This window comes from Hyperolius riggenbachi, chromosome 3 (assembly GCF_040937935.1).
Source record: "Hyperolius riggenbachi isolate aHypRig1 chromosome 3, aHypRig1.pri, whole genome shotgun sequence".
Classification (NCBI taxonomy): Eukaryota; Metazoa; Chordata; class Amphibia; order Anura; family Hyperoliidae; genus Hyperolius; species Hyperolius riggenbachi.
Window position 1 is genome coordinate 108,299,418 of NC_090648.1, and position 25,037 is coordinate 108,324,454.

General features: G+C 45.0%; 1 protein-coding gene across 2 annotated transcripts in view; it reads right to left on the reverse strand.

Annotated features, from left to right (window-relative positions):
* Window positions 1-1,301: 1,301 nt before the first annotated feature.
* Window positions 1,302-25,037, reverse strand: part of STAMBP (STAM binding protein) — a 37,289-nt gene continuing 13,553 nt past the window's right edge. For both annotated transcript variants that reach the window (XM_068272344.1, XM_068272345.1), the window contains exons 3-10: window positions 18,383-18,458; window positions 18,211-18,306; window positions 16,266-16,605; window positions 14,103-14,227; window positions 8,974-9,111; window positions 8,488-8,600; window positions 6,736-6,835; window positions 1,302-2,451 (exon numbers count right to left, since the gene is read on the reverse strand). In XM_068272344.1, coding sequence (XP_068128445.1) covers window positions 2,395-2,451; window positions 6,736-6,835; window positions 8,488-8,600; window positions 8,974-9,111; window positions 14,103-14,227; window positions 16,266-16,605; window positions 18,211-18,306; window positions 18,383-18,458 — 1,045 coding nt within the window. In that variant the 3' untranslated portion in view covers window positions 1,302-2,394. The remainder of the gene's footprint in view (window positions 2,452-6,735; window positions 6,836-8,487; window positions 8,601-8,973; window positions 9,112-14,102; window positions 14,228-16,265; window positions 16,606-18,210; window positions 18,307-18,382; window positions 18,459-25,037) is intronic.

Genomic DNA, 25,037 nt, shown 5'->3' on the forward strand with positions numbered 1-25,037 from the left:
TCCGATTCGATTATTATAATCGAACCGGATGAAAATTGGTGCTGCCAAGTGCATGCCCAGTCAAGGATGCGACCAATTTTGGGCCAAAATTGGTCGCAATAATCGGATGGATATGCTGCAAGATGTCCGGCCGTCATGGTCAGTCGGGTGTGCAGTGGTAACGGCGACTGATATTGGGACGAGCGATAAAACCCCTGAGGCTGTCTCCACTGATGGTCAATGTTCTCCCCCTGGTGCCCAGTGCACTATACATTACCTGTCCACTGCCGCTGGCTCCGGGCACTGTCCTCCGTCCATACACACACCCCACATGGTCACAGGTGTATATGTGAGTGCGTGACGTCACTCACGTGCCTGTGTTACTCCTGGGGCATGTGTATGGAAGGAGGCCAGTGCCCGGAGCCAGCCGCCATGGACAGGTAATGTATAGTGCACTGGGCACGTTGACCATTGGGGGTATAGTGTCTGGCCGGCAAGGTGGCGGATGCAGCATCACAAGGCCGATTCCGGATCAAATTCAGCATGAAACTGATCGGGAATTGGCCTGCGGTGTATGGGCAGGAAACAGATCTCTCTCCGATCAGATGTGATCAGAGAGAGATCTGTCTCTTGGTTGATCTGCCCATAAATCATCTGATGTATGGGCACCTTAACCATTTCAGCCGCACAGACCTGAGCCTCACATCCATGGCAGGTGCTGCTGTAGCCGCAGGGATGTGAAGGCTCATGTCTGTGCAGTCTATGGGGCTGTTCACGCGATTGTGCAGGCAGAAGCCCATGATCGCGATGGTCCAGGCGACAGGGGGGGGATTGGGGGCAGGGGACAGAAGCCCCCTGAACCAATCAGTTCATGTCCGCCGAGAATGATCACTGATTTTGTTCAAAAACAGTGATCATTTTCAATTGGTGCTGCACTGCCTCCCGCTCGCTCCTTTCCACCACCCCCGCGGCCGATCGTTAGATTAATGAATGGGAACAAAGTTTTATATATATATGCCAGTGTTAAACTGTTCCATCAGACAGCTCATAAAGCAATGCTGAGTCCTCTACCGAACCAAATCTCACCTTCACTTTCAGTTATGTACTGCAAATAATGGCAGCCTGAACTGGCCGCTGCAGAAACCATCCACCCAGTAGTCCCCTGCTAGCAAATGTCACAGCTATCCACAGCGTGTCCTATTCTCTTCAGCTGGTCATTCTGCCAAGCCAGAACCAAGTACCCCCGACACATTAATAATTAATCAACACTAACTACATTCAAGGAGCACTGAAAATATTTAATGATGCTAGAAAATAAACATTATACAGTATTATTCTTTTTTTATCAAACAGTGAAACAGTCTTGTATATTTTTTTTAGGAATTGGGATCAAATAAATTAATGTATGTACAAAATTTCTATTACTAAAATAAAATCTCAAGCTTTAAGGAAGAGAGCCTGAAATCAGGAATCTTGCTTAAAAGTGATCTGAAGCCAGGATATAAAAAGAATAATTATTTGAAGGATGAGCAAACAAAAGGGGGGGGGGGGGGGGGGGGGAGCGGACATTTTTTTGTCTGTTCTCCGCATATCGAGTAAACGGCTCCTATTTTAGATATAGGAGCTGTTCACACTTATCACGCTGCAGCATCAGTTGCAGTAAGCAAGTCGCACTTCTCTGCAGTCCGCGATAATCCCGGGCTGGTGGATGCATTCCCCCATATAGCCTGTGGGGGAGAGCATCTGTCCCGGGCTACAGCCACACCGCGGTGAGCCATAGGAGAGGACATTACACTTTTCGCTCCCACTGGCCACACGTGGTCCGACAACGAGTGGGAGCACAGCTTTACTGATGAGAGGGGGCAGTTTGGAGTCAGTTTAGAAGATCTTTATATGTTTGCATATCCTTTAAAGAGGAACAATTACTGTGAAAGAAACTTGTGGCAGACTGTGGCACAAAAATTGTGTCAAAAGTACTTAGTTTCTTTTTCAGAGGATAACAAAAAAAAAATCATAGGTAAACATCCTAGCGCTTCAAGAAGGCAATGGAACAATGTACAAAGTACAGCAACCAATCAGAAAAAAGTTTGCAAGGGGGTGAAATGTATATTCCGATTGGCTGTCAGGAGTATTTTGCACTCTGTCGTCAAATAAGCTTATTAGTGTTGAAAGCTGGTTTCATAGTTACAGTGCGACCCAGAATACTCAGTGCAGCTATTTCTAGTGTAGGATGTTGTTGGAGCATTTCGGGAAGTAGAAGCCAGTTCCCAAAGGCCACATCTCCATAGGACAAACAAATTCTGTGTTCATACACACAGTCCATATCTACAAGCTGCTCTTTACAGAGTTTAATGGCATCAGGCAAGTCAGGAGTTCAGGTAAAAGGAATGGTATTTGGCATACACCTTGCAGGATTTATCGCAGGTCCATGACGACAACGTCCTGGTCACAGATAGAAGTGTGGCTGGTGGCCTGTAGGGGGAGACAAACACAATGATGAAAAGCAATGAAAACGGATTCGGTTTTTGTAAAGGGTATGTGAAGAGGCATGTAACATGAGGCATGTACATGAGGTGTGCATAGAGACCCAAACTTAAAGTGCACACATCTAGTGATGTATGGGCAGATTGACCACGAGACAGATCTCATTCTGTCCGAATCTGATCAGTGAGAGATTTTCAGCATGTCTGCCATTACCATGAGCACCAACATGTGGGGTCACAGATTGCACCTAGTGCCACACGGGGGTGACAGCAGAGGATGGGAGTCCAGCCAGCAGGACAGGTGAGAATTTGCACTGCAAACAGGGAAAGGGGATGGGGGGGGGAGGGGGGGGGGTGGAGGTAAGAGGCCAGGTCGATCATCATGATATCGCACGCAGTTACCCCTGCACACATTTTCGACTACATCAGACCGAGAATTTCCAACATGCTATATCAATACATTTAACTATTTTGAGCCAAAATTGATTGAATCATCAATTGGGCTCATCTTCCACAACCCCATTCACTCCCTTAACCACTTAATGACCAGCCGCTGCCGGTTCCACCTGTTTCCATGGAAACGGCCATTCGTTCAAGCGGCCGTTTCCTGTCAGTTCATGAAGAGGGGCCCCGTGAACAGCCTGCAAGCCTCAGATTGCGGCTCGCAGACTAAATGTAAACACCCGGGGAAGTAATCCCCGGTGTTTAGGTGCTGCTGTGACAGCAGCACCGTAAAGGAGATCGGTGATCCCCAGCCTCTGATTGGCCGGGGATCGCCGCCATCTGATAGGCTAAAGCCTATCAGAGGTGGTACAGGATGGATCGCTGTCCTGCACCGCCTATATTGAGAAGGGGATGGAGGGAATGAGAGGGAGGGGGGAATATCGCTGCGGAGGGGGGCTTTGAGGCACCTCCCCCCCCCCCCCCCCCGCTAGGCACAACTAGGCGGTGGCGATCACACACCCCCAACAGGACATCCCCCTAGTGGGAAATAAAAAAGGGGGGGGGGGGGGAAGTCTGATCACCCTGCCTGCCACCTGATCTGTGCTGGGGGCTGAAGAGCCCACCCAGCACAGATCATACAAAACAGCGCTGATCGTTAAGTGGTTAAAGGGCAACTGTAGTGAAAGGTGTATAGAGGTTGCCATATTTATTCCCCCTTAAGCAACACTAGTTGCCTGCAGCGGTGCTCTCACAAGTGATTACTGGTGATTCAAATGAGCTGTAATTGCCGCAGATGAATGCGGCAGTGTTAATTACCCATAATGCCAGTCCGCCCTGCGTTCCAAAGAGCTTGCACGCGTCCTATTGGTCATGTTGCAAGCCTCGCTATGGCGCACTTCCTCCTTCCTTCTTGAAGGAGGAAGTGCGCCATAGCGAGGCTTGCAACGCGCCCATAGGATGCGTACAAGCTCTTTGAAACGCAGGGTGGACGGTGGCATGATGGGTAAATAACCATGCCGCATTCAGCCACTTAGCTGCAGCAATTACAGCTCATTTGAATCACGAGTAATCACGAGAGCACCACTGGTTGCCTGGCAGCCCTGCTGATCTATTTGGATGCAGTAGTGTCTGAACAACACCAGAAACAAGCATGCAGCTAATCATGTCAGTTCCGTCATTAATGTCAAAAACACCTGATCTGCTGCATGCTTGTTCAGGGTCTATAGCTAAAAGTATTAGAGGCAGAGGATCAGCAAGACAGCCAGGCAACTGGTATTGCACAAAAGGGAAAACAAAACAAAACATGGCAGCCTCCCTCCAGTTGTCCTTTAAGGAAGCAAACATCACAGCAAGCCTGACTCTGTGACTTTAGCTTGGAGTCCGAAGCAGATGCGTCCCACCATAGGTTGCTATGGGAAACACATCAGCTTGTCAAAATAAAAATAAAATTGTGCAATTCGGGAGTTTGCATTGCATTTACCGCAACTGACAAGTGTGAATGGATCCAATGAATAACATAGGATCTGTTGACTGTCATTTCTACAATCCGGCAACATGGATGAAAAAAATGTCCATTTTACATTTCACACCACATCAATAATGACTCGGCTAAACGGCCTGACCCACACAGTGATTTCTCCATAGTAAAACACTGCAGAACATACTGGTGATACATATACTGATCATAGAGATAATTGAGAATTACCAAAATATGAATAGAGAATTTCAAAAGAGGTACAAGGTTGGGGCTGATAACCATCCCCAGCATAAGGCCAAGTCAGGAATGCACAATTACCCTGCTCTCAAAGTGATCCTGAGATAGCGGGGAAAAAAAAAAAAAAAAAAAAAACATTGATACTTACCTAGATAGAGTAGAGTAAAGGGTCTGGATAGTCCACAGGCTACCATGTCTTCCTTGACACCATCATTGCCGTGCACAGATTGCCATGGGTGAACTCCCAGCCATGTATAAGCACAGTCACTGAAGCCACTCGTCCACGATTTGTTCTGTACTACAGCGCAGGCACGGCAATGCTCGTGCAGCAGGTGGAGCGCAGCCTCGAGTGTCCCGGCCAACATGGTAGGGTCAAGAGGGGGACGTGTTAAGCCTCTGGAGGATTAGAGGCTTCCCTCTTTTTAGGCAAGTATCTTGCTCCTTATATTGTAAGCCTATTTAGTAGGCCCTCCTTCCTGTGTGCCCTTCTCCGCCACCATAAGGACTCAGTGGCTTGTCTGCTACTGTATATTTATCCCTATATTGGATCACTATTTTGTGTACTGTTGAGGAATGATATAATGTAACATTGCTTAACGTTAATGCTGTAATGTCTCCCCTATCTATTGTACAGTGCTGCATAATATGTTAGCGCTTAAGTTTAATAAGTTTTGGATTTTATAGCCATCTGGTTTGCTTTAAGGAACTAGCGGATGGTTATGTATGAACGTCCTCACAGGCAAGTCACTAAGTTATCAGTCCCTTTTCATCATGCCTTCATTATGCTCCAAAGATGACCCCACTCTGTAGCAGAAAAAAAAAAAACACCTAGGTAAAAGAGTTGTGCACTGTAGTTCTTGGAGATGAATGGAAAATGTCAGCCAGGCCCTTATTTCTAGGTAGTGAATCTCAGATCATATAATTGTTACATTAGAGGAGGTACTTTACTCTATAAAGTGTGCCTTACTTCAAAATATTACATATACAGTAATTATATTTATTATAGTTATTTACTCTATACTACTACTTAACTTAGTAGCGGATTTACTATATACCACACATTAACGTAATTGCGGCCGCGGTAGAGAAGTATTATTTCACATCTCGCAGTAGAAGCAAGGAGCAGCCGTAACTTGGAAGGAGTGGCCACAATTTATGGGTGTACTGTATTTAACATGCGTAGCTGTATTTAACTCACGCTGCTGGCTTTTAACTTGTGCTGCCAAGTCTGCTTTATTCAAAACTGACATTTGAATGAAATATAAGAGAAGTAGATCAACACAGCATAAGAGGCCAATTCTCTGCCAATGTTTTACACTCATGAATAACTACACTGCCCTGCCTGGGAAATGGCCAGTTATGTATACTATATCACTGATTCTTGTCATACTTTATCATTGTAATGTTAATGTATTAAAAATGTCAATAGAAAATATTGAAACCGAAAAGCCTAGGTAAGCCTGTAGCGCTGACTACAGGATAAAGTGCAAAATGCACACAAATGTAAAGCCAAAATGTGTTACATTTATGAAATTAGTGTATATGAGAAATAAAAGAATCTATACTTACCTGGGGCTTCCTCCAACCCCACTTTAGTGTGTCTGTTCCCTCGATGTTCTCCCAGTCCCCTCCACTGCACCACTGTGAGCCTCAGTAAAGTCCCCGACTGAGCCAGTCGGGAACTACTACGCAAGCATGGTCCCGGCCGTGCACACCCCGATTGCTCTCCCATGGTCAGGAGCATTCTGTGCATGTGTAGTTCATTAAGTCTATTACAGTGCTTTCCAGAATGCTCCCAGGTGGCAGGCACAATCAAAGGGGTGCACACAGTCAAGATTGCACATGTGCAGAGGCCTGCAACCAGGTTGGATCGCAGACTTCACAGGGGAGCAACAGAGGGGACTGAACCAACAAGGAGGGTGCTAATAGACTGCATGGGGCTGAAGTCAGTGGCAGGTAAAAATAAATCCTTTTACTTTTATTGTCTCAGATTTAGTTTAATGGCACAGGAAATCCTGCCAGTGCTGCATGCGGAAATCAAGACATAACAGCTGCATTCCACAGCTATGTAATCTAATGCGATAAGAACATAGCCAGTATAAAAGTCACGCTTACACAGAATAGTGGAGGGTCTTTACAATGTGGATGAAATCCTTTCTGTCGACAGTCACCGATTTCCTTCATGCCATAGTCTGTCAACTTAAATATACCTGTCCTGCAAAACAAACAGCTCTAGTCATCCAACACATACCAGTACTCATACCACCAGTAAAACAGAAAAAAAAATTGAATTACTGCAGTTATAAATTAGAATTAATAAAGAGGGCTGTGCATACAGAATAGTGATGGTCATGTCTGGAAGAACTATGGAGAAGCATGCGATTTGTTCGATCAGCTGATGGATTTGCAATGCTCTGATTTGCTGTGATCACATCCTGCTTTAGCACATGATCATGACTAGCAAATCAGAGACTTACATCTCTATCACCTGACCAAACTGATCACATGCTTCTCCATGAGTTCTCCTAGTCATGACCATCAACAATATAGAATTAAGAGCAATTTTAGGAGGGTTTCAGTTATTAGACTTTTAGTTTCAATTTTTCAAGAGAAACTCCGACCAAGAATTGAACTTTATCCCAATCAGTAGCTGATACCCCCTTTTACATGAGAAATATAATGCTTTTCACAAACAGACCATCAGGGGGCGCTATATGACTGATTTTGTGCTGAAACCCCTCCCACAAGAAGCTCTGAGTACTACGGTACTCTGGGCAAACTGTCACAATGTAACAATGTTCACAGACAGGAATTAGCTGTTTACAGCTGTCTCTAACAGCCAAAACAGCTAGGAGCAGCTACATAACCTGCCCACAGTAAAAATGTCACCATGTAATAAATGTCAGAATGTAAATCGGGGAGAGAAAAGATTTTACAATGGGCAAACACTGACTAAATCATTTATACATAATTATTGTAAAAATGAAGCACTTTTTTTTACTACATTATTTTCACTGGAGTTCCTCTTTCAGTTCTACATACACAAACTGCAGCTTGCAGAACTCTCAAAGAGCAAAGGAAGGAGGTGGCCTGGTCAGGTAAACCACATTTTGATTTTCAAATTCCCCAGAACTTAAAGAGGCACTGTAGTAACCTATAGTAGAATGCAGTTAATTATCCACGATACCCACTTTAACGTTAATTATCCTGGTTTCAGCTTCAGAAATACTTCCTTATCCTACCTAATAAAAGCCAAAGGAATCTGCACCCGTGGGCCGCAGCCATGTCAGCTGAGGAGTGCGTGGACCATGGCCATGTGTGGTGGGTCGCTCCCCCGTCTTTTTTTTTTTTTTTTTTAAAGCTCAGCTCAGTGTTCATTTACTGCTTAACTTACAGATTACTGTCCTTCCCACAGAAATCGCCACCTAGATAACAGGATTACATCACAGTGTAAACTTTTCAAAGGGGGGTGAATTCAATTACTTTCTGGTCATAGTGTCCTTATCTTAACTGAAACAGGAAGTCTCTGTTATTTGCATTTTGAGAAAAGATTTTTTTTTTTTCCCTGAAGAAACAGACTTCCCACAATCCTGTTGGCACTGTTTAAGTGGCATCAGAGGTTCAGCTTTTGCTAAATCCCGATATTGGCAAAGAAAGTAGTGCATGCAGTTTGGCTACTATGTAGAGTGGAGGCGGCAAATGATAGGGTGCCTGGGGTAGCCCACATCCGCTACCTGTAGAGTTCAGCGTAGGTGCAAAGGTTAGAGTTCAGCGTGGGTTAGGGTTTGTCATAGGTGCGTGGGTCAGTGTTTGAAATAGTTGGGGGGGTTGAAACAATGAAAAGTAATTCGGAAAGCAGGTACCCACTCGTGGAACTTTGGGGAAGAGACAATAGCGATGGACTCTGGAAGCATCATTTGGTAGGAGCAGTGAGTATGGAGGTCCACACTGGAAAGGAAGGCAGTCTGCGTTGGATGGGTCTGTAAAAACAAGAAAGAACTGTTAAACAACTGGTTGTAATTGTTTGTCAGAGGGAACAAGAAGATTGAAGAGTGAAACGTGTCATGGCTGAGCACCCATTAGTGTGGTCCAAAACAATACATATAAGGAGGAGAAAATCTAGCAGAAGTGTTCTACATGGAGCTTTCTTTAAATAGCTTTAAATAAACAGTATATGGCTGATGAATTTACAGCTCTACATTTAATCAAAACCATGATAAAGAGCCATGTTTCCCATGTCTAGGACTCCCACATAACTTTCTTCCAACCAACATAATTCTCCTACATGATAAACAATGAGCCAAAGGTAGGCAGATAGAAGTAGAAGTTAGAAGAACTCGATCAGTGACATACATGTATCCAGCCTAGTGTAATCAGTCCATGCTGGTCCTGGATCAAGAACAGGTCCTCCTCATTCTCAGTGTTACAGTAATCGGGACCACCACACTGCTTAGGCACAATGACGTGAGTAATGGTGAATTCATTCTGCATCTGGAAAAAAAAGTAGATAAGATTTGAGCAAGAAGGGCAGAAGGGAACAAAGGAGGACAGAGGGGGGCACACGGGGAGCAAAGGAGGAAACAGGGGGACACATGGGGGAGCAAGGGAGGACAAGGGGACACTGCATGCCAATAATTGGAGAACAACATCTTTAAGCAGCTCCTGGACCATGGATGCAATAGGTTAGGTGTATATTTCTCTTCCCTGGTTTTTGCCCTCTAAACCTACGTACGTCTTATAGTCTGGAGCATGTTTGAAAAGATTATTTGAACCCCTCAGCAGCCACTTTGTGCTGAGACACCATTTTGTTTCTTTGTATTGTAACTTTTTATATAAGCGCTGCGTAATATGTTGGCGCTTTATAAATACAATAAATCAATAATAAATATTACTTAACCACTTAAGGACCAGTGGATTTTTCAGTGATCGGTGCTGCGTGGGCTCTACAGCCCGCAGCACCGATCAGGTATGTGCCAGGGCGATCAGACTCCTCCCCCCCCCCTTTTCCCCACTAGGGGGATGTCCTGCAGGGGAGGTCTGATTGCCGCCGGCTATTATTGATTTGCGGGGGGTGGGGGGCTCCTCAAAGCCCCCCTCCGCAGTGTTTTCTGGCCTCACCTCCGTTCCCTCCCTCTCCCTTCCCCTCTGAGCGGCGCAGGATGGATATCCGTCCTGCGCCTGATAGGATAGGCTTCTGCCTATCAGATGCCGGCGATCCCTGGCCAATCAGAGGCTGGGGATCGCCGATCTCCGTCACGGCGCTGCGGCGTATGATGTAAACAGCGGGGATTTCTTCCCCACGTGTTTACATTATGCGTGCGAGCCGTGATCGGTGGCTCGCACACTGTTCACGGAGGCACCCTCTGTGAACTGGCATGGACGCTATACCACTAACGGCCTGCCGACGCCTATCGGCGTTAGGCGGTCGTTAAGTGGTTAAAGCTGTACATATTTTAAGAAAGCCATTTTTATGTGAATACTAGTAGACCCAAGCCCGTTTAAAAACGAGCTCTAGGTCTTTTTTTAAGGACTTCCGAGGCCAAATAAAAAAAAAAGTAAAATACCTGCATCATATTTTAAGGCACGGAGGACGCCATCCGCGCCCTCTGTGCCGTTCCGCCGGGCCCCCGCCACTCAACAGCCCCCCGGGGCCGGCTCCCGACCTCACGGCCCGGGTCAGGCTCTCCTGCCTCTCCAAACATGGCCGCATGAGCTGGCCGTGGCTGCGCAGTCCGCATTGCCGCGAATGCGGCTGCGCAGCTCTAGGGCCAACCCCTCGATCCAGATCAGATCACTGGTTATTTTTCTTTTATGATGTTTTATGATGCAAAAATACATCATTTTCTAGTTTATAACCACTAGTAAGGTAAATAAACATTTGAGTAAGTTTCAGACATATATACTGCTGTTTGTTCTTTCCTGATTCCCGGTGCCGATTGACTGACAACCGAGGCCGACTGTGGTATATGCGTGTATTGTGTGATCGGAGTCTCAAGAAGAACCCAAGGATAAATTATTTTTCTTTCAGTCTTATAAGCCGAAAAATACGGTAATTACTTAGCAAAACAAACAAACAAACAAACAAAAAAAAAAACTCTACTGAAATCTAAACTTCACATTCACACATAATATAGCATCTGAGAGATGCATTTTTTTTAACTGAAGGACAGTTCCAGGAAAAAAAAAAAAAAAAAAAAATTTGATACGATCTTGTTAGCGTAAACAGGGACCCCACAAGAAAATGACAGTATCACTTAAAGCAGGGGTCTCAAACTCGCGGCCCATTTGCGGCCCTCGATACAATATTTATTGGCCCTAGCCGGCAAAAGCTTCCTTATAGTTCGCTTCAGTGCTCCCAAGTAATCCGCCGCATCCCCGCCGCTAAACGAGGGCTGCAGAGCCCCCAAATCGCCTGGGGGCAATCCGCCGGCATTTGCTGGAAGGGGCAGAGCTTTCAGCTTCAGCTCTGCCCCTCCTGACGTCAATTGCCACACGGATCGCCGCCTCTCCCCGCCCCTCTCTGTGAAGGAAGAGTGAGAGGGGCGGGCAGAGGCGGAGATGCGACGCGATTGTGAAATTCCTTATGCGGCCCAGCCTCATCCTGACTTTGCCTCTTGCGGCCCCCCAGGTAAATGGAGTTTGAGACCCCTGACTTAAAGGAAACCTGAGACGGGGGATATAAAAAAAAATATATACATACCTGGGGCTTCCTCCAACAGCTCCCATACTGCTGTCCTCCGCAAATTGCCCCAGAAAGTCGTCTGACCTGGGGGAATACTGCACAGGCTGGCTGTGTGCGCTCCTGTTACCGGGAGCATTCTGTGCCTGCGCCGACTGGCCGCAACTGGACGTCTTACCGGGGGTAGTTGAGGAGGCTCTGGGCAGCTGAGAACGGCGGCGTGGGAGTGATCTGGCTGGAGGAAGCCCCAGGTATGTATACATTTTTTATATCCCCAGACTCAGGTACACTTTAAAAAGTACAAATACTTGCTCCCGTTATCTTGTGAGATCTACCATTTATGCTAACAACCTCTATAATATTGGGACTCTGGCCCCTTCTGGGTCCTCTTAATGGTGTTTCTTTAAGGCTACCAAGATTTATTGGTTTATTGAAGAAGTGGACAGATCATCCATCCATTTTCCAGGCTGCCCCGTCTGCTGGCTCAGGCACATAAATACACCAAACTAGAAATAAAAAAAGTTTATATGTTTTGTCCTACAGAGAGGAAAAGGGCAAATGCATAACCAGCTGTACACCCCTGTCTGGCAACCACTCCTTCCAAACTGCCCTGGCACTGCACTTAGTTTTCACAGCATGGAGTAATACAATTTTTAAAATGGACAGGTGTGTCGTTAACCCAGACACCGGTGGTTGACATGGGCTCTCCCGGGTTGCAAAGTCTAAGTGGCTAGGGGTCTTCATCTGAGCGACCCGCAAGGAATGATGGGTCGTTACCCCTAGGGGGCAACGGACAACTTTAATGCCTAGTAGCCACCAGGTCGCAATCTACAGGATTGCCCCACCAAAGGCAGAGAGAGCCAAGTCTGCTGTGAAAGGCTGGAGGACAGGTCGTAACAAGCACCATATTGAGGGCAGGCGGCAGACAAGCGTGGTCGGTGACAGGCTAGAAGTTAAGGCAGGTGGCAAATTGGCGTGAAACTGATACAAGCTAAAGTCAGAACAATCAAAGTTGTCTCTCACTCACAATTGGATCAGCCACTACCATTAGATGCAGGAGTGCTACAGCCACAAGGCGAATGACGCCTCCTGTCTATACAGTCAAAAGAGAAAGCTGGCACTTCTGATAACATTTTTTATTGCTTCATATAAACCACTGCTTTATAGAAACCGTTAAAGCAGCCACCCGCACTCAACATCACTCTCAGTGACTCCGTAGAGGCGATTTTACTCCGTACAAGCTTCAGATTCTTTCCTTGAGCAAGCTTTGCCTTGATAAAGTGACCCTATGCGGTCCTGAAACACTGGCTTTATTAACGGTTTCTATGAAGCAATAAAGATTGTTATAGGAAATGCCAGCTTTAGGCTAAAGGTCAGGACAGGCAGCAAATGGATAATCAGGAACAAGCTGGGTCAGCAACTTAGGCACCCGGGAACACTGAGGCTGTGGACGGGAGCCATAACACATTTTAAACCACTTCAGGACCAAGCCAATTTTTACACTTTTGCTATGACTTTACTTGAGTTGAAAGATCTTAGTCTATCCAAACACTTTGTCTTTATTTTGCTGGACAAATTGGGGTTTCTTGTGATGCCATTTAATCATAAAAAATCTGGAGTTTGCTTGTGTTTTTAGTATGCTATAAAAAAATGTACTTTCTGAATGTTTACTAAAATATGTAAATATCCCAAATTGCAACAGTGAAACTTTCAGATTCAGTGGATTATTTTTGTTTTCTATGCAGAGATAATGGATTATTCTACGTTTTCTATACAGAGATAACAAAATGATAATTTTTTTTAGGCGCACTGCAAGGGAACTAAACAGAGGTGGAAATTAAGATACCTGAAGTGAGAGCGATATGGAGGCTGTCATATGTATTCCCTTTAAAACAAAGCAAATTCCCTGGTGGTCCCGCTGATCCTCTGCTTCTTATCCTTTTAGCCATAAACCCTAAACAAGCATGCAGATAAAGCATTTATGACTGAAATCTGAATGGATTAGCTGAATGGATTGTTTCAGGTGTGTGATCCAGACACTACTGATACAAGAAGAAAAAAGGAAATAAATATGGCAGCCTCCATATCCTTTCAGTTCACGTGTCCTTTAAAGCCTCATCTACACGCGTAGATGAGGCGGCGATGTTCCTCATCAATCGAGCCGCTGATGCAGCTCGATTGATAAGTTCCGACAGGTCCGATCTGTGAGCCGCCGATTCCCTGCTCGTTCCCCACGAGGGGACAATGGCAGGGAATCGAGCGAAAGATAAGCGGCGCTGGGCAGGGACGAGCAGGGGATCGAATACGACGCATGCGCGGCGAGCGGCAGGTACGCGCGGGGATTTGGAAGAGTCGAGCCGCCGGATCGCCTCTTCCACATCTCCCCGTTTACACGGGGCTTTAGACAGCAAACGAGACAATTATGTGATTATATTGATCAGATAATCACAAGCCAACCAGCACGGCCCCTTACTCATGCCAGAAGGTGACAGCTCTCAGAGAGTGTGCTATAGAAGACTATAGCAGTAAAATCTACTATTTGTCAGAAACTAGAATTCATATAAGGTCAGTTGATTTTAGTTTGGGTGGTCCTGAAGGGGTTTTAAAAGATAAAATAACCGAATTGCCAGGAGTTTAGCTTTATTGTGGTTTAAGGTTTTCCATGTAACCCTATAACTACGGAGCAGAGATAAATAACACCATGCTTGAGTTCAGATTTCAGCTCACCTTCAAGTGCAGTAAAAGGTAACTATGAAATGATATCCTGACTAAGCAACAGCAGATGGTGCCGGCACATGCTTACCAGCTTCCCGCACAGGATCCCGCAGGTCTCCACTCCCTTCTGTGTGTTCACCTCTGCCAGCCTCAGAAACCTTACACACACCTCCTGAGGAATTCGGACATGGCGCAGACCATCTGTGCTCCCAGCTAAGGAAAAACAAAGAACACATTTACAGTAGAAAAGACAATATATATCCCAATCATTTGTTAACATTAGTGTGATTGGCAGTGGCGTAGCGAAGGAGCTATGGGCCCCAGTGCAAGTTTTACAATGGGGCGCCCCCCCCAGCGGCGCCTCGTTTCGACAGCGTCTCGGCTGCATTGCGTTTAGGCTTTCGTGGTTTCCTGTCGATCGGCGTTTTTCATCCCCACAGGGGAAGATTAGATGCAGGGGTTAATCGACCCCAAATGTTACATGTAGTGTCCAGAGTCGCCTCAAATGGCAGGGAAGATTGGGATTGGAACGCCGCATTCGCGCAAAGCCGGTAAAAGGCCGGTACAAACGTTCTCATTCACTTGAATGGGCGCTTTTAATGAGGAGTCCTGGACACGGGCGGTAAACGCCTGTCAAGCGTCCGTCTGAACCAGCACCAAGTAAGAAAGGTGTCCATAGTGTCAACCAGAAAAGAAGGCCAGGAATAAAAGTAAAAAACAAACACGTTCAAATACTTCCCTAGTATACAAAAAGAAAGAAAGAAAATGTATTTACTGTTGTCTCTGTTCCAACTGAAAAGGTGCGCGCCACTTTTTTTTGTCTAGACAAAATTCTCACAAAAAGAACAGCAATAATTCACTAAATAAGGTTCTAATGGATATCCACATCTAGTATAAAAGTATTCGGCTTGATTGCTGTTTGAAAAGTCTTGTATTCCAACATACAATCCTTCATACCAGAATAAAATTAGGACCACTTATTAAATGGATAAAGCTAAAAATATAAAAATAGCTGGAATAAATCTCCTAATTTCTTGTGGTCTTCATACATTCTGAGGGCTCGTTTCCACTATTGCGGTGCAGAATCGCCTGGATTCCACCGCTGATGTAATCGCACGCGGATGCAATTCCCCATGCGTTTTTTTGCCGCGAATTCGCATAGGTGAGGGTATATGCGATTTTAACCACGTCACTGCTTGTGTGAATTTACATTCGTACCTATGCGAATTCGCGGCAAAAAACGCATGGGGAAACCGCATGAGATTTCCCTATTAAATACATTGCATGCGATTCGCATGCATTCCACTCGCAGGCGAATTCTGCGGCTCTTTTGTGCGTTTTTTCACCGCTGAAAAATAACGCACCTCAACAACGCTACAGTGGAAACAGGCCCATCCACTTGCATTACATGTGCGAATCCGCATGCGGATTCGCGATAGTGTAAACGAGCCCTTACAGTTACAAACAAAACAAAAGTGTCATTTCCAGCAGCTAGTTTAATTTCAGTTGTAATGCATGTATCTATGGGGTTGAATCACAAAGATTTACTCATGAATTAGGGTTACCACTAAGGAGGTTGAGTCAGTCAAGGGGCCAGATGCACTACATTGCAGTGCCATGCGAGGGCAGTGCATTGCAAATGTATTACTAACGCAAGGGGGGCACCTCATGTTAACCCTTTAACGCCACATTGCCCATAGTAATGCGCGTGTCCATCCAGTAATGCCCGCAGTGCTAAAGGGTAAACTTACGATGTTCCCCTAGCGTTAGTAATATTAACATTACCGTGCACACGCCAACTTTACTGCAGTGTAGTTCATCAGGCCCCAGGAGAGGTAAAACATAAGTTAAAGGACAAATGAAGTGAGTGTGATATGGAGGCTGCCATATTTATTTCCTTTTAAGCTATACTAGCTGCCTGGCAGTCCTGCTGGTCCTGTGTCTGTAATACTTTCAACCATAGACCCTGAACAAGCATTTGCAGATCAGTTGTTTCTGACATTATTGTCAGATCTGACAAGATTAGCTGCATGCTTGTTTCTAGTGTGATTCAGACACTACAGCAGCCAAATAGATCAGCAGGGCTACTGGGCAAATGGTATGGTTTAAAAGGAAACAAATATGGCAGCCTCTGTATTCTGCTCACTTCAGTTGTCCTGTCAGTTAAGGTGAAATAATTCAAGAGAAAATATTTGTGAATCAATCCCTATATGAGACCTACTGAGGTGTAGCTACAGCATTTCCTACTTACGGCCTTCATGAAGACCTATAGATGATGGCTTCAGAGTCCTGTCTACAACAGGAGGTCGTGGCACAACCGTGTCATTTGTGGGGAGCTGCGGCACAGCAGGAGGCTCATTGACGCCTGGGATGAGAGGCCCGTCAGACACACGGGAGCTGGGGGGGTCTGTAGAGAACTGGTGGAGGACTCGGAGACGCTCACTTTCCAACTCCTTCTTTCGGATCATGTCTTCAAACGCCTGGAACTGTTCCTGCTGTTCTTGCTGCTTCTTCATGAGGGCCACCCTCTGCCTCTCTGCTTCTAGCTGCTGCTGCAGGGCCAGCTGGCGTGCACACTCCTCTTCACATTTCTACACCAAAGGAACCAAAACAGTCAACAGCCATTTACACCAGCCCTGTACAAGTTCATGGGGGTGCATTTCTTTTGCCAGCCCAGGGCTACCCCTAAAAAACACAAAGTGGGTGAGGATACATAGGGCAAAGTTTACATGTCCCCAGAAGAGTGGCCTAGTCTTACCGTAATCACAGCAGTGTGTCCCAGCTTCCTCCATAATGTAGTCCAGCTTTCTTGGGCTCCCATAGTGCGATCCAGCTTTCCCGATCCCCCATATTGTAATACAGCTTCCTGATTCCACCAACAGTATGTTCCAGTTAACCAGTGCCCCCATAGTGTGTCCCAACTTCCCAACATTCGAGTAATGTGTGTCAGGTTCATGGTGCTTCCAGAAAGTGTTTCTCAGCTCCCCAGTGTCCTACATAGTATGTTCCAACATCCTTGTACCCTCACAGGAAGCTGAAGCTTCCCAGTTTCCTCCATAGTGTGTCCCAGCATCCTTGTACCCTCACAGGAAGCTGAAGCTTCCCAGTTTCCCCCATAGTGTGTCCCAGCATCCTTGTACCCTCACAGGAAGCTGAAGCTTCCCAGTTTCCCCCATAGTGTGTCCTAGCATCCTTGTACCACCACCTGAAGCTTCCCAGTGTCCTTCATAGTGTATTAGCATCCTTGTACCACCACAAGGAGCTCAAGATTCCCAGTGTCCTCCATGGTGTCCCAGCATCCTTGTACCACCACAAGGAGCTCAAGATTCCCAGTGTCCTCCATGGTGTCCCAGCATCCTTGTACCACCAAAAGGAGCTCAAGACTCTCAGTGTCCTCTATGGTGTCCAAGCATCCTTGTACCACCACAAGGAGCTCAAGATTCCCAGTGTCCTCCATGGTGTCCCAGCATCCTTGTACAACCACAAGGAGCTCAAGATTCCCTGTGTCCTCCATAGTGTCCCAGCATCCCTGTACCACCACAGGAAGATCAAACTTGTGCTAGTTAGAGTGTGTTCCAGCTGCACTGTACACAAACAGTGTGTCCCAGCTTCCATGTACCTACATACAGTGCCCCCCAAAGGGTGCCCCCAGTGCACATGCACCACTGAGGTTACAGTACGGAAGTACGGAGAACCCGGAGCAGTTTAGCGGCAGGCTGCTTCTGTGTCTATATATCGCCATATGCAGGATGAGAAGACGAGAAGTGGAGCTCATCGGCATCCACAGGGTGAGAGGAGCGCGGTGGCAAAATCAGGTGCAGAATGGAAGTGTTGGTGTCGTGTAGTGTTACTTAGTTGGTAGGGCAGCAGGGATAAGTGTAGTTCAGCTGGTCAGTGTAGCTTACATAGAGTAGCTTAGAGCTTACAGCTTCACAAGACGCCTCTGCACTACAGACGCACCAGGTTAAGTATCTTCCCCCCCCCCCCCCCCCCCCCCGATTTTTGCCCTCTAAACTAAGGTGCGTCTTATAGTCCAGAGCACCTTATATGCCCAAAAATACGGTATGCTGTTGCATATCTTTTAGAGCAGACAGGAAGTTCTGAGTTCAGGTCCGGTTTCAAGAAGCAATTTGCAGGATTCAAAAACATGCATCATGCAACTATATGCATGAAGTCTGTGGTGACTCATTACTCACCTTCCTCTCCAAGAACTCTGCATATTCTTTGCCATATCGGATCTTTAGTTCTTTCTTAAGCTCCTCCGCCTTTGGGAAGGCAACTTCCTTTAGTTTCTGCAAGAAAAAAATTGCACGAGTTCCCTGCGGCAAAACCAACAAGTGACCAACATGTGTGTCCCGAGCTGCTCACCTTCAGAGTTTCCTTCTTCTCTGGAGTGTTGGCAGTTTTATAATCCCGATGCTTTGGAATCCTTTCTAAGAAAAGTCTAGAAGGTAAACAAGACAAAACTGGCTTTAATATTCATGTCAAGCCCAATATTGGGCTAAGGCACATGTCACCAGAGGGATTTTTTTTTAAGGTAAATACTAAAATTGTAATATTTTAACTAGAGTATGGCCCAGTGCACACCAAAAACCTCTAGCAGATCCACAAACCGCTAGAGGTTTTTGAAGCAGATTTCAGAGCGATTCTAGGCATGTTTTCTAAACATGCCTATCGTTTTTTGGAGTGTTTTTGTGTAGCAGATTACAAATATTGTTACAGTAAAGCTGTTACTGAACAGCTACTGTAACAAATATGCCTGGAAAACAGCACTGATCTAGTGTTTTTCAGAGCAGTTTTCCACTTTCCTATACTTTAACATTGAGGCAGACACGCCTCAGAAATCTAGAAAATGCTGCAGCCCCCGAGTTTGCATTTGTGGAAAAACTGAACCGCTCTGGTGTGCACCAGCCCATTCACTTTCATTAGCCAAGCGGTTTTCCTCCTGCAAGCGTTTTATAAAATGCTTCAGAACCGCTCTGGTGTGCACCAGCCCTAAAGCTTTCGGCCTTTGCAAGAGAAAGAAAGCAAGGAAACTCCATTGTGCTTAAAATGAAAACCTACCGTAATAAAGAAAAACAAAAAATTGGAGAAATAATTGCCGACTCCCCTCTGTGGTGAACATTTGCCTTTTGGAACCACTAAATATGGTACTACCTTCTGCTACAGTTTTTAAAGTGGACCTAAACCTGATCTTTCACATGTTCTGTGGCCAAAGCAAATTAGACGAAACCTGTTAACGGCAACCAAAAAATGTACCTATGAATGTAAAACCTTGGTTTCCTGTTAGACCCCACTCATACAATATTGTTGCACTCATGGTTGCCTACTCCACTCCCTGATGGTGCTGCTTGCCAATGGTCTAAGGAAGCGTGTGTGTGTGTGTGCGCGTGTTAGTAAGGCCAGTGGCAGGGAGCAACAGGCTGAAGTGAGCAAAGAAAGCTAGTCTGCAGATATCAGTTTTATCAGAATTTGCTATTACATTGAGCAGAGATGACAGATTAAAATTAAAAAAAAAAAAGTCTCTTCAGTCAACACTGAGCCCCAAACTCTGCACTGACTAGAACAGGCATGGGCAAACTTGGCCTTCCAGCTGTTAAGGAACTACAAGTCCCACAATGCATTTGCCTGTATGAGTCATGACTGTGGCCGTAAGACTCCTGCAATGCATTGTGGGACTTGTAGTTCCTTAACAGCTGGAGGGCCAAGTTTGCCCATGCCTGGACTAGAACAAAAGACATGTCCCCTGATAGGCAACACTTAACTGTCAGGTGCAATGCTTACTTATGACAGATTTTTACAGGAGATAACAGCTCAAATAGGTCAATTTCCACTCACTAACATCAAACCATTAAAACTGAGTCATGAAATAAATATGTGGAGCAGTGATGTCATATGTGCGAGAGTCATCCAGAAAGTAACAGTCATTTGCTATTATCTGCCACACAAGGTGTTCTCTCTGTAATGTAATTTGCGTATGTCAGATTAACCTCATCTCTACCTGCACCGATTGTCACATGACTGCAAAATGCCAGTAACTGATTCAATGTTCAGCAGCTTTAACATGAGCCCCCCCCCCCCCCCCAATTCTTCCTACCCAGAAAGTAACAGCAAATTGGTTTTATCTACCACATAAAGTACTTCTTCTGTGTAATATAACTTGCATCTGTCAGATTAACCTCTTCTCTTCCTGCACCGCTTGTCATGTGACTGCAGAATACCAGTAACTGTTTGTTTAGCAGCATTAAAAGGAACACCCCGTCAGTTCCTCCTACCCACAGGTGAGGAGCATGATACCACTACAACAAAAGGCTTAAAAACCTTCTAAACATATATAATAACTGCTTAAATAAAGGTGATTACGTGGAGAAATAATCAGAAGATACAGTGTACCTAAAATAAAATTTTTCCTTAATTGATTAATTGAAAACTGCTTTTACTTTCCGAATGATCCTCGTAATACTCAACATGTGTGATAAAGTCTTTGGGCGGTGTCAAGACTACATTTTCTTCTATCAGTATTAGGCCTCTTGCACACTACATGCCATTTTTTTTTTTTAAATATGATCCGATTTCTTATTCCGATGAAAAAAAAAAAACTGCATGCTGCTACACTTTTTAATCAGAATAGATCAAAAATCAGAATAGAAAATCAAATTGAGTGTGCAAGAGGCGTCACAGTTGGAAAATGACACTTCTATGTTCTTGCTAACACTGCTGAAAGAACAATATTTAATATCATTGACTGGCTAACATGTTACTGTACAAAGTAAGACAAGCAGGGTGGGTAAGGCTGGACTGTGCGTGTTGTACAATGCATGTGGTAGGAGTGTGAACGGCAATGGAGACTGTACATTTCTTTTCCACTTTAGAGGTAGAGGCAGAAGATAAAGGATGCTGGGAGCTTGACTTATCCTTTTTGGGCTGCAATAAAGCACATTATGCCCCCAATTAAAGCGGAATATAACCTTGCATTTCAACTTTGCTCTAAAACATTATTTACAGTATATTATATGCAACCAGCATTTTTTTTTACCAGACCAGCATTGGAAGGGTTACACAGGGCTTTAAAGTTCCTGGAGATTTCTGCAGACGCATCCGAAGCTGAAATAGATACATTTTGTTTACATAAATGTATCTAAGTGTTGAATGTGACTCATCTCTCTGACTGAGAAGGAGCTTGGAGGACAGCCAAAGAGTGTGTAACATTTATCAATAGATACATATAACTGAATAGAATGTAACAATCTGAACTTCTGCATATCTCTCCACGGAACTTTAAACCTCTGTGTTTAACCCTTTCAATGCTGGTCTAGTAAAAAAAAAAAAAAAAAAAAAAATATGCTTTTTGCATATAATATGCTGTAAATAATATTTTAGAGCAAAGTTGAAATGCAGGGTTATATTCCGCTTTAATGCAGATTCCACAACATCCTCCTCATAATACATATCTATATATAATAAGGTAAGAGAGCACCCCTGTGCTGTTTACCAGAGAGGGTTCAGTGCCAGACTCAGCACAGTTATTGGAGTAGGGCCTGCGGCGTCCTCCATGTTGCCAGATAGAGGGGGAACATTGAATGCTACTGCATTTACCAGTAAATAAAGTTACAAATGACCTGCACCTGAAGAGAAGTGGTTACATCTGCGCCGCATTACGCCTGTAATCTGCGCTTCCTCCTTCCAATCACGCAGGATGCTAGAGCGTGACGTATTTCCGGTATACATCCGCAACTTCCTTTGCACCCCCCTGCATGCATAAAGATGCTGCCCGATAGGGAGAAGCCTCTACTATGCTGTGCAGACTCAAGCCGGCTCCCCTGACCGGCGTTACAGCTGAGCCTGAAGCAGCGCTGCCCTTGCCGTTGCACTAGTCAAATACCGAAGCTTGTGCTCATATTGTGACTCGTGGTACACAGTGCCGTTATTAAAAAGGAACCTGAGACGAGAAGCGTCTCAGGTTCCTTACTTACCTGGGGATTCCTTAAAGAGAACCAGAGAGGATCAAGAAAGACACCGAGTTACTTACCGGTAACGTCTTTTCCAGGAGTCGGAAGGACAGCAACCCAGATGAGAGATTACCCTTCCACCTACTATTGGACAGGAAGAGGTTAATCCATGGAACCAGGCAGGGTGTATATATATATAAATATAAATATATATATATATAGTGGGTTATTTGTATTTGTAAATAAAGTTTGTTGAAGCAGTATTTATGATATCTTTGTTATTTCTGAGGTATGTCTGGTAGGGGCAGATAGATATATATATATATATATATATATATATATATATATATATATATATATATATATATATATATATATATATATATATATATATATATATATATATATATATATCTATCTATCTATCTGCCCCTACCAGACATACCTCAGAAATAACAAAGATATCATAAATACTGCTTCAACAAACTTTATTTACAAATACAAATAACCCACTTAGGGCGGGTAGTAAGGGTGCTGTCCTTCCGACTCCTGGAAAAGACGTTACCGGTAAGTAACTCAGTGTCTTTCCCAGGGTCGTCTCCAGGACAGCAACCCAGATGAGAATCAAAGATTACATAGCATTAGGGTGGGACCACAGCATGAAGAACTCTCCTTCCAAAGGTCAAGTCCCTCCTAGAATCTAAATCCAGCTTATAATGTTTTACAAAAGTATTTCTATTAGACCAAGTAGCTGCCCTGCAAATTTGATCAATCGATACTCCAGCCTTCTCCGCCCAAGAGGCGGAAATGGATCGAGTCGAGTGAGCTCTAACAATACTCGGTATTTCCTTGCCCTGAGATTGGTAAGCTAGAACGATAGCCTGTCTAATCCATCTTGCGATGGTAGCCTTAGAGGCCTGACCACCTCTATTGATACCTGAAAAAAGAACAAACAATGCCTGAGATTTCCTCCAAGGTTTTGTAACCTCCAAGTACTTGATAACACAACGTCTAACATCAAGACAGTGCAACCGTCTCTCTTTATCATTAGATGGCTCATTACAAAATGATGGTAGATATATCTCCTGAGACCTGTGGAAACGAGAACACACTTTAGGCAAGAAAGCTGCATCAAGCTTAAGAGTCACTCTATCCTCTGAAATGATACAGTAAGGTTCAGCAATGGATAAGGCCTGTATCTCCCCCACACGTCTTGCAGAGGAAATGGCCAACAAGAAGGCAGTCTTTAAAGTCAATAATTTTTCTGAAATCTCCTCTAATGGTTCAAAAGGTTCATCCATGAGTGCTTGCAGAACCAGATTTAAGTCCCAAGGTGGAACCTGACTTCTAATCACCGGCCTAATTCTGTTCACTGCTCTAAAGAAGCGAATGAAAAACTGATCTTCTGACAGTTTTCTCTGCAAAAAAACACTGAGAGCCGCAGTTTGTACTTTCAGAGTACTTGCACTCAGTCCTTTTTTCAGGCCAGACTGCAGAAACTCCAAAGCAGAGTAGGATTCCTCTCTGTTCCTACTATTCTCCATACACCAATTGTTATAAACACGCCAAGCCTTGAGATATATCTTTCTCGTAACCATTTTCCTGCTCAGTAGCAAAGTCTCTGTCAGGTCTTTAGAAAATCCCTTACCTCTCAGGAGTTCGCTCTCAGCATCCAGGCTGATAGATGCAACATCTTTACCTGAGGGTGGCAGACTGGACCTTGCGTCAGCAAGTCCTGGCGATCTGGCAGCAGTATTGGCTCCGCTACAGCTAGCTTCCTCAGCAGTGAAAACCACGATCTCTTTGGCCAAAAAGGAACGATCATTATTGCCACCGAACCATCCCGGTTGATCTTGTTGAGAGTCCTGGAAATCAGATTGAAAGGAGGGAACACATATAGAAGAGGGAAGTTCCATCTGAGTGAGAAAGCGTCCACTGCCCAGGGCTTGTCGCTCGGACACAGGGAACAAAACATCTGACACTTGGCATTCTGCTTGCTTGCAAAAAGATCTATGGTCGGCATTCCCCAGTCGGACACTATTTCTAGAAAGACTTCCTGATTCAGGGACCAACTGTCCTGATTCAGTTCTGACCTGCTGAGAAAGTCTGCTACTTGATTCAACATACCCCTGAGATGTACTGCTTTTAACGAAGCTAAATTCTTTTCCGCCCATAAGAGGATCCTCTCTGCTCTCATCATGATGGTCCTGCTCCTTGTTCCCCCTTGATGATTTAGGTAAGCTACAACTGTGCTGTTGTCTGACCTGATGGTTACATGCTGAAATCTTATCTGATCCTGAAAATGCAACAAAGCTTGTCTCACTGCCTCCAGCTCCCTGATGTTGGAGTGTGCTAGCCTCAAGGAACTGTCCCAGGTCCCCTGGATTGGTGAACTGTCCATATGAGCACCCCGCCCCCAACTGTTGGCGTCTGTAGTGATGATCCTCTGGGTTGGAAAGTCCCACAGGCAACCCACTGTGAGCTGACTTGGTTCCGACCACCACTGAAGCAAGGTTTTTATGTAATAAGGGATGAACACCTTTTTGTCCAGATTTCTGACTCCCCTGTTCCAAACCTGCAAAATCCACAGTTGGAGCTGTCTGGAATGCAGTTGGCCCCACTGGACAGCCGGGAATGAGGATGTCATAAGTCCTAGTAAGGACATAGCGCCCCTTATGGAAATGGTAGAAACTTCCTGAAAGGAGAAAACATTTGTTAGTAACAAGTCTTTTTTGGGTGAAGGTAGATAAACTTTCTGATTGACAGTGTTAATAATAAAGCCTAAGAACAAAATAGTCTGTGATGGCTCCCAAGAAGACTTTTTCCAGTTAATAATCCAACCCAGGGATTCCAGCACCTCCAGTGAGGTCTGGACCCTTGTAGTAACCGCCAAAGCGGAGTCCCCCCAAAAGAACAGGTCATCCAGGTAGGCAATCACCTGTACATTATTCAGTCTCAGATAGGCTAACACTTCAGACATTATTTTTTGTAAAAAGCCAGGGGGCAGATGACAAGCCAAATGGTAATGCCGTGAACTGGTAATGCCTTACCTCTTCGTGATGACGGACCGCAAA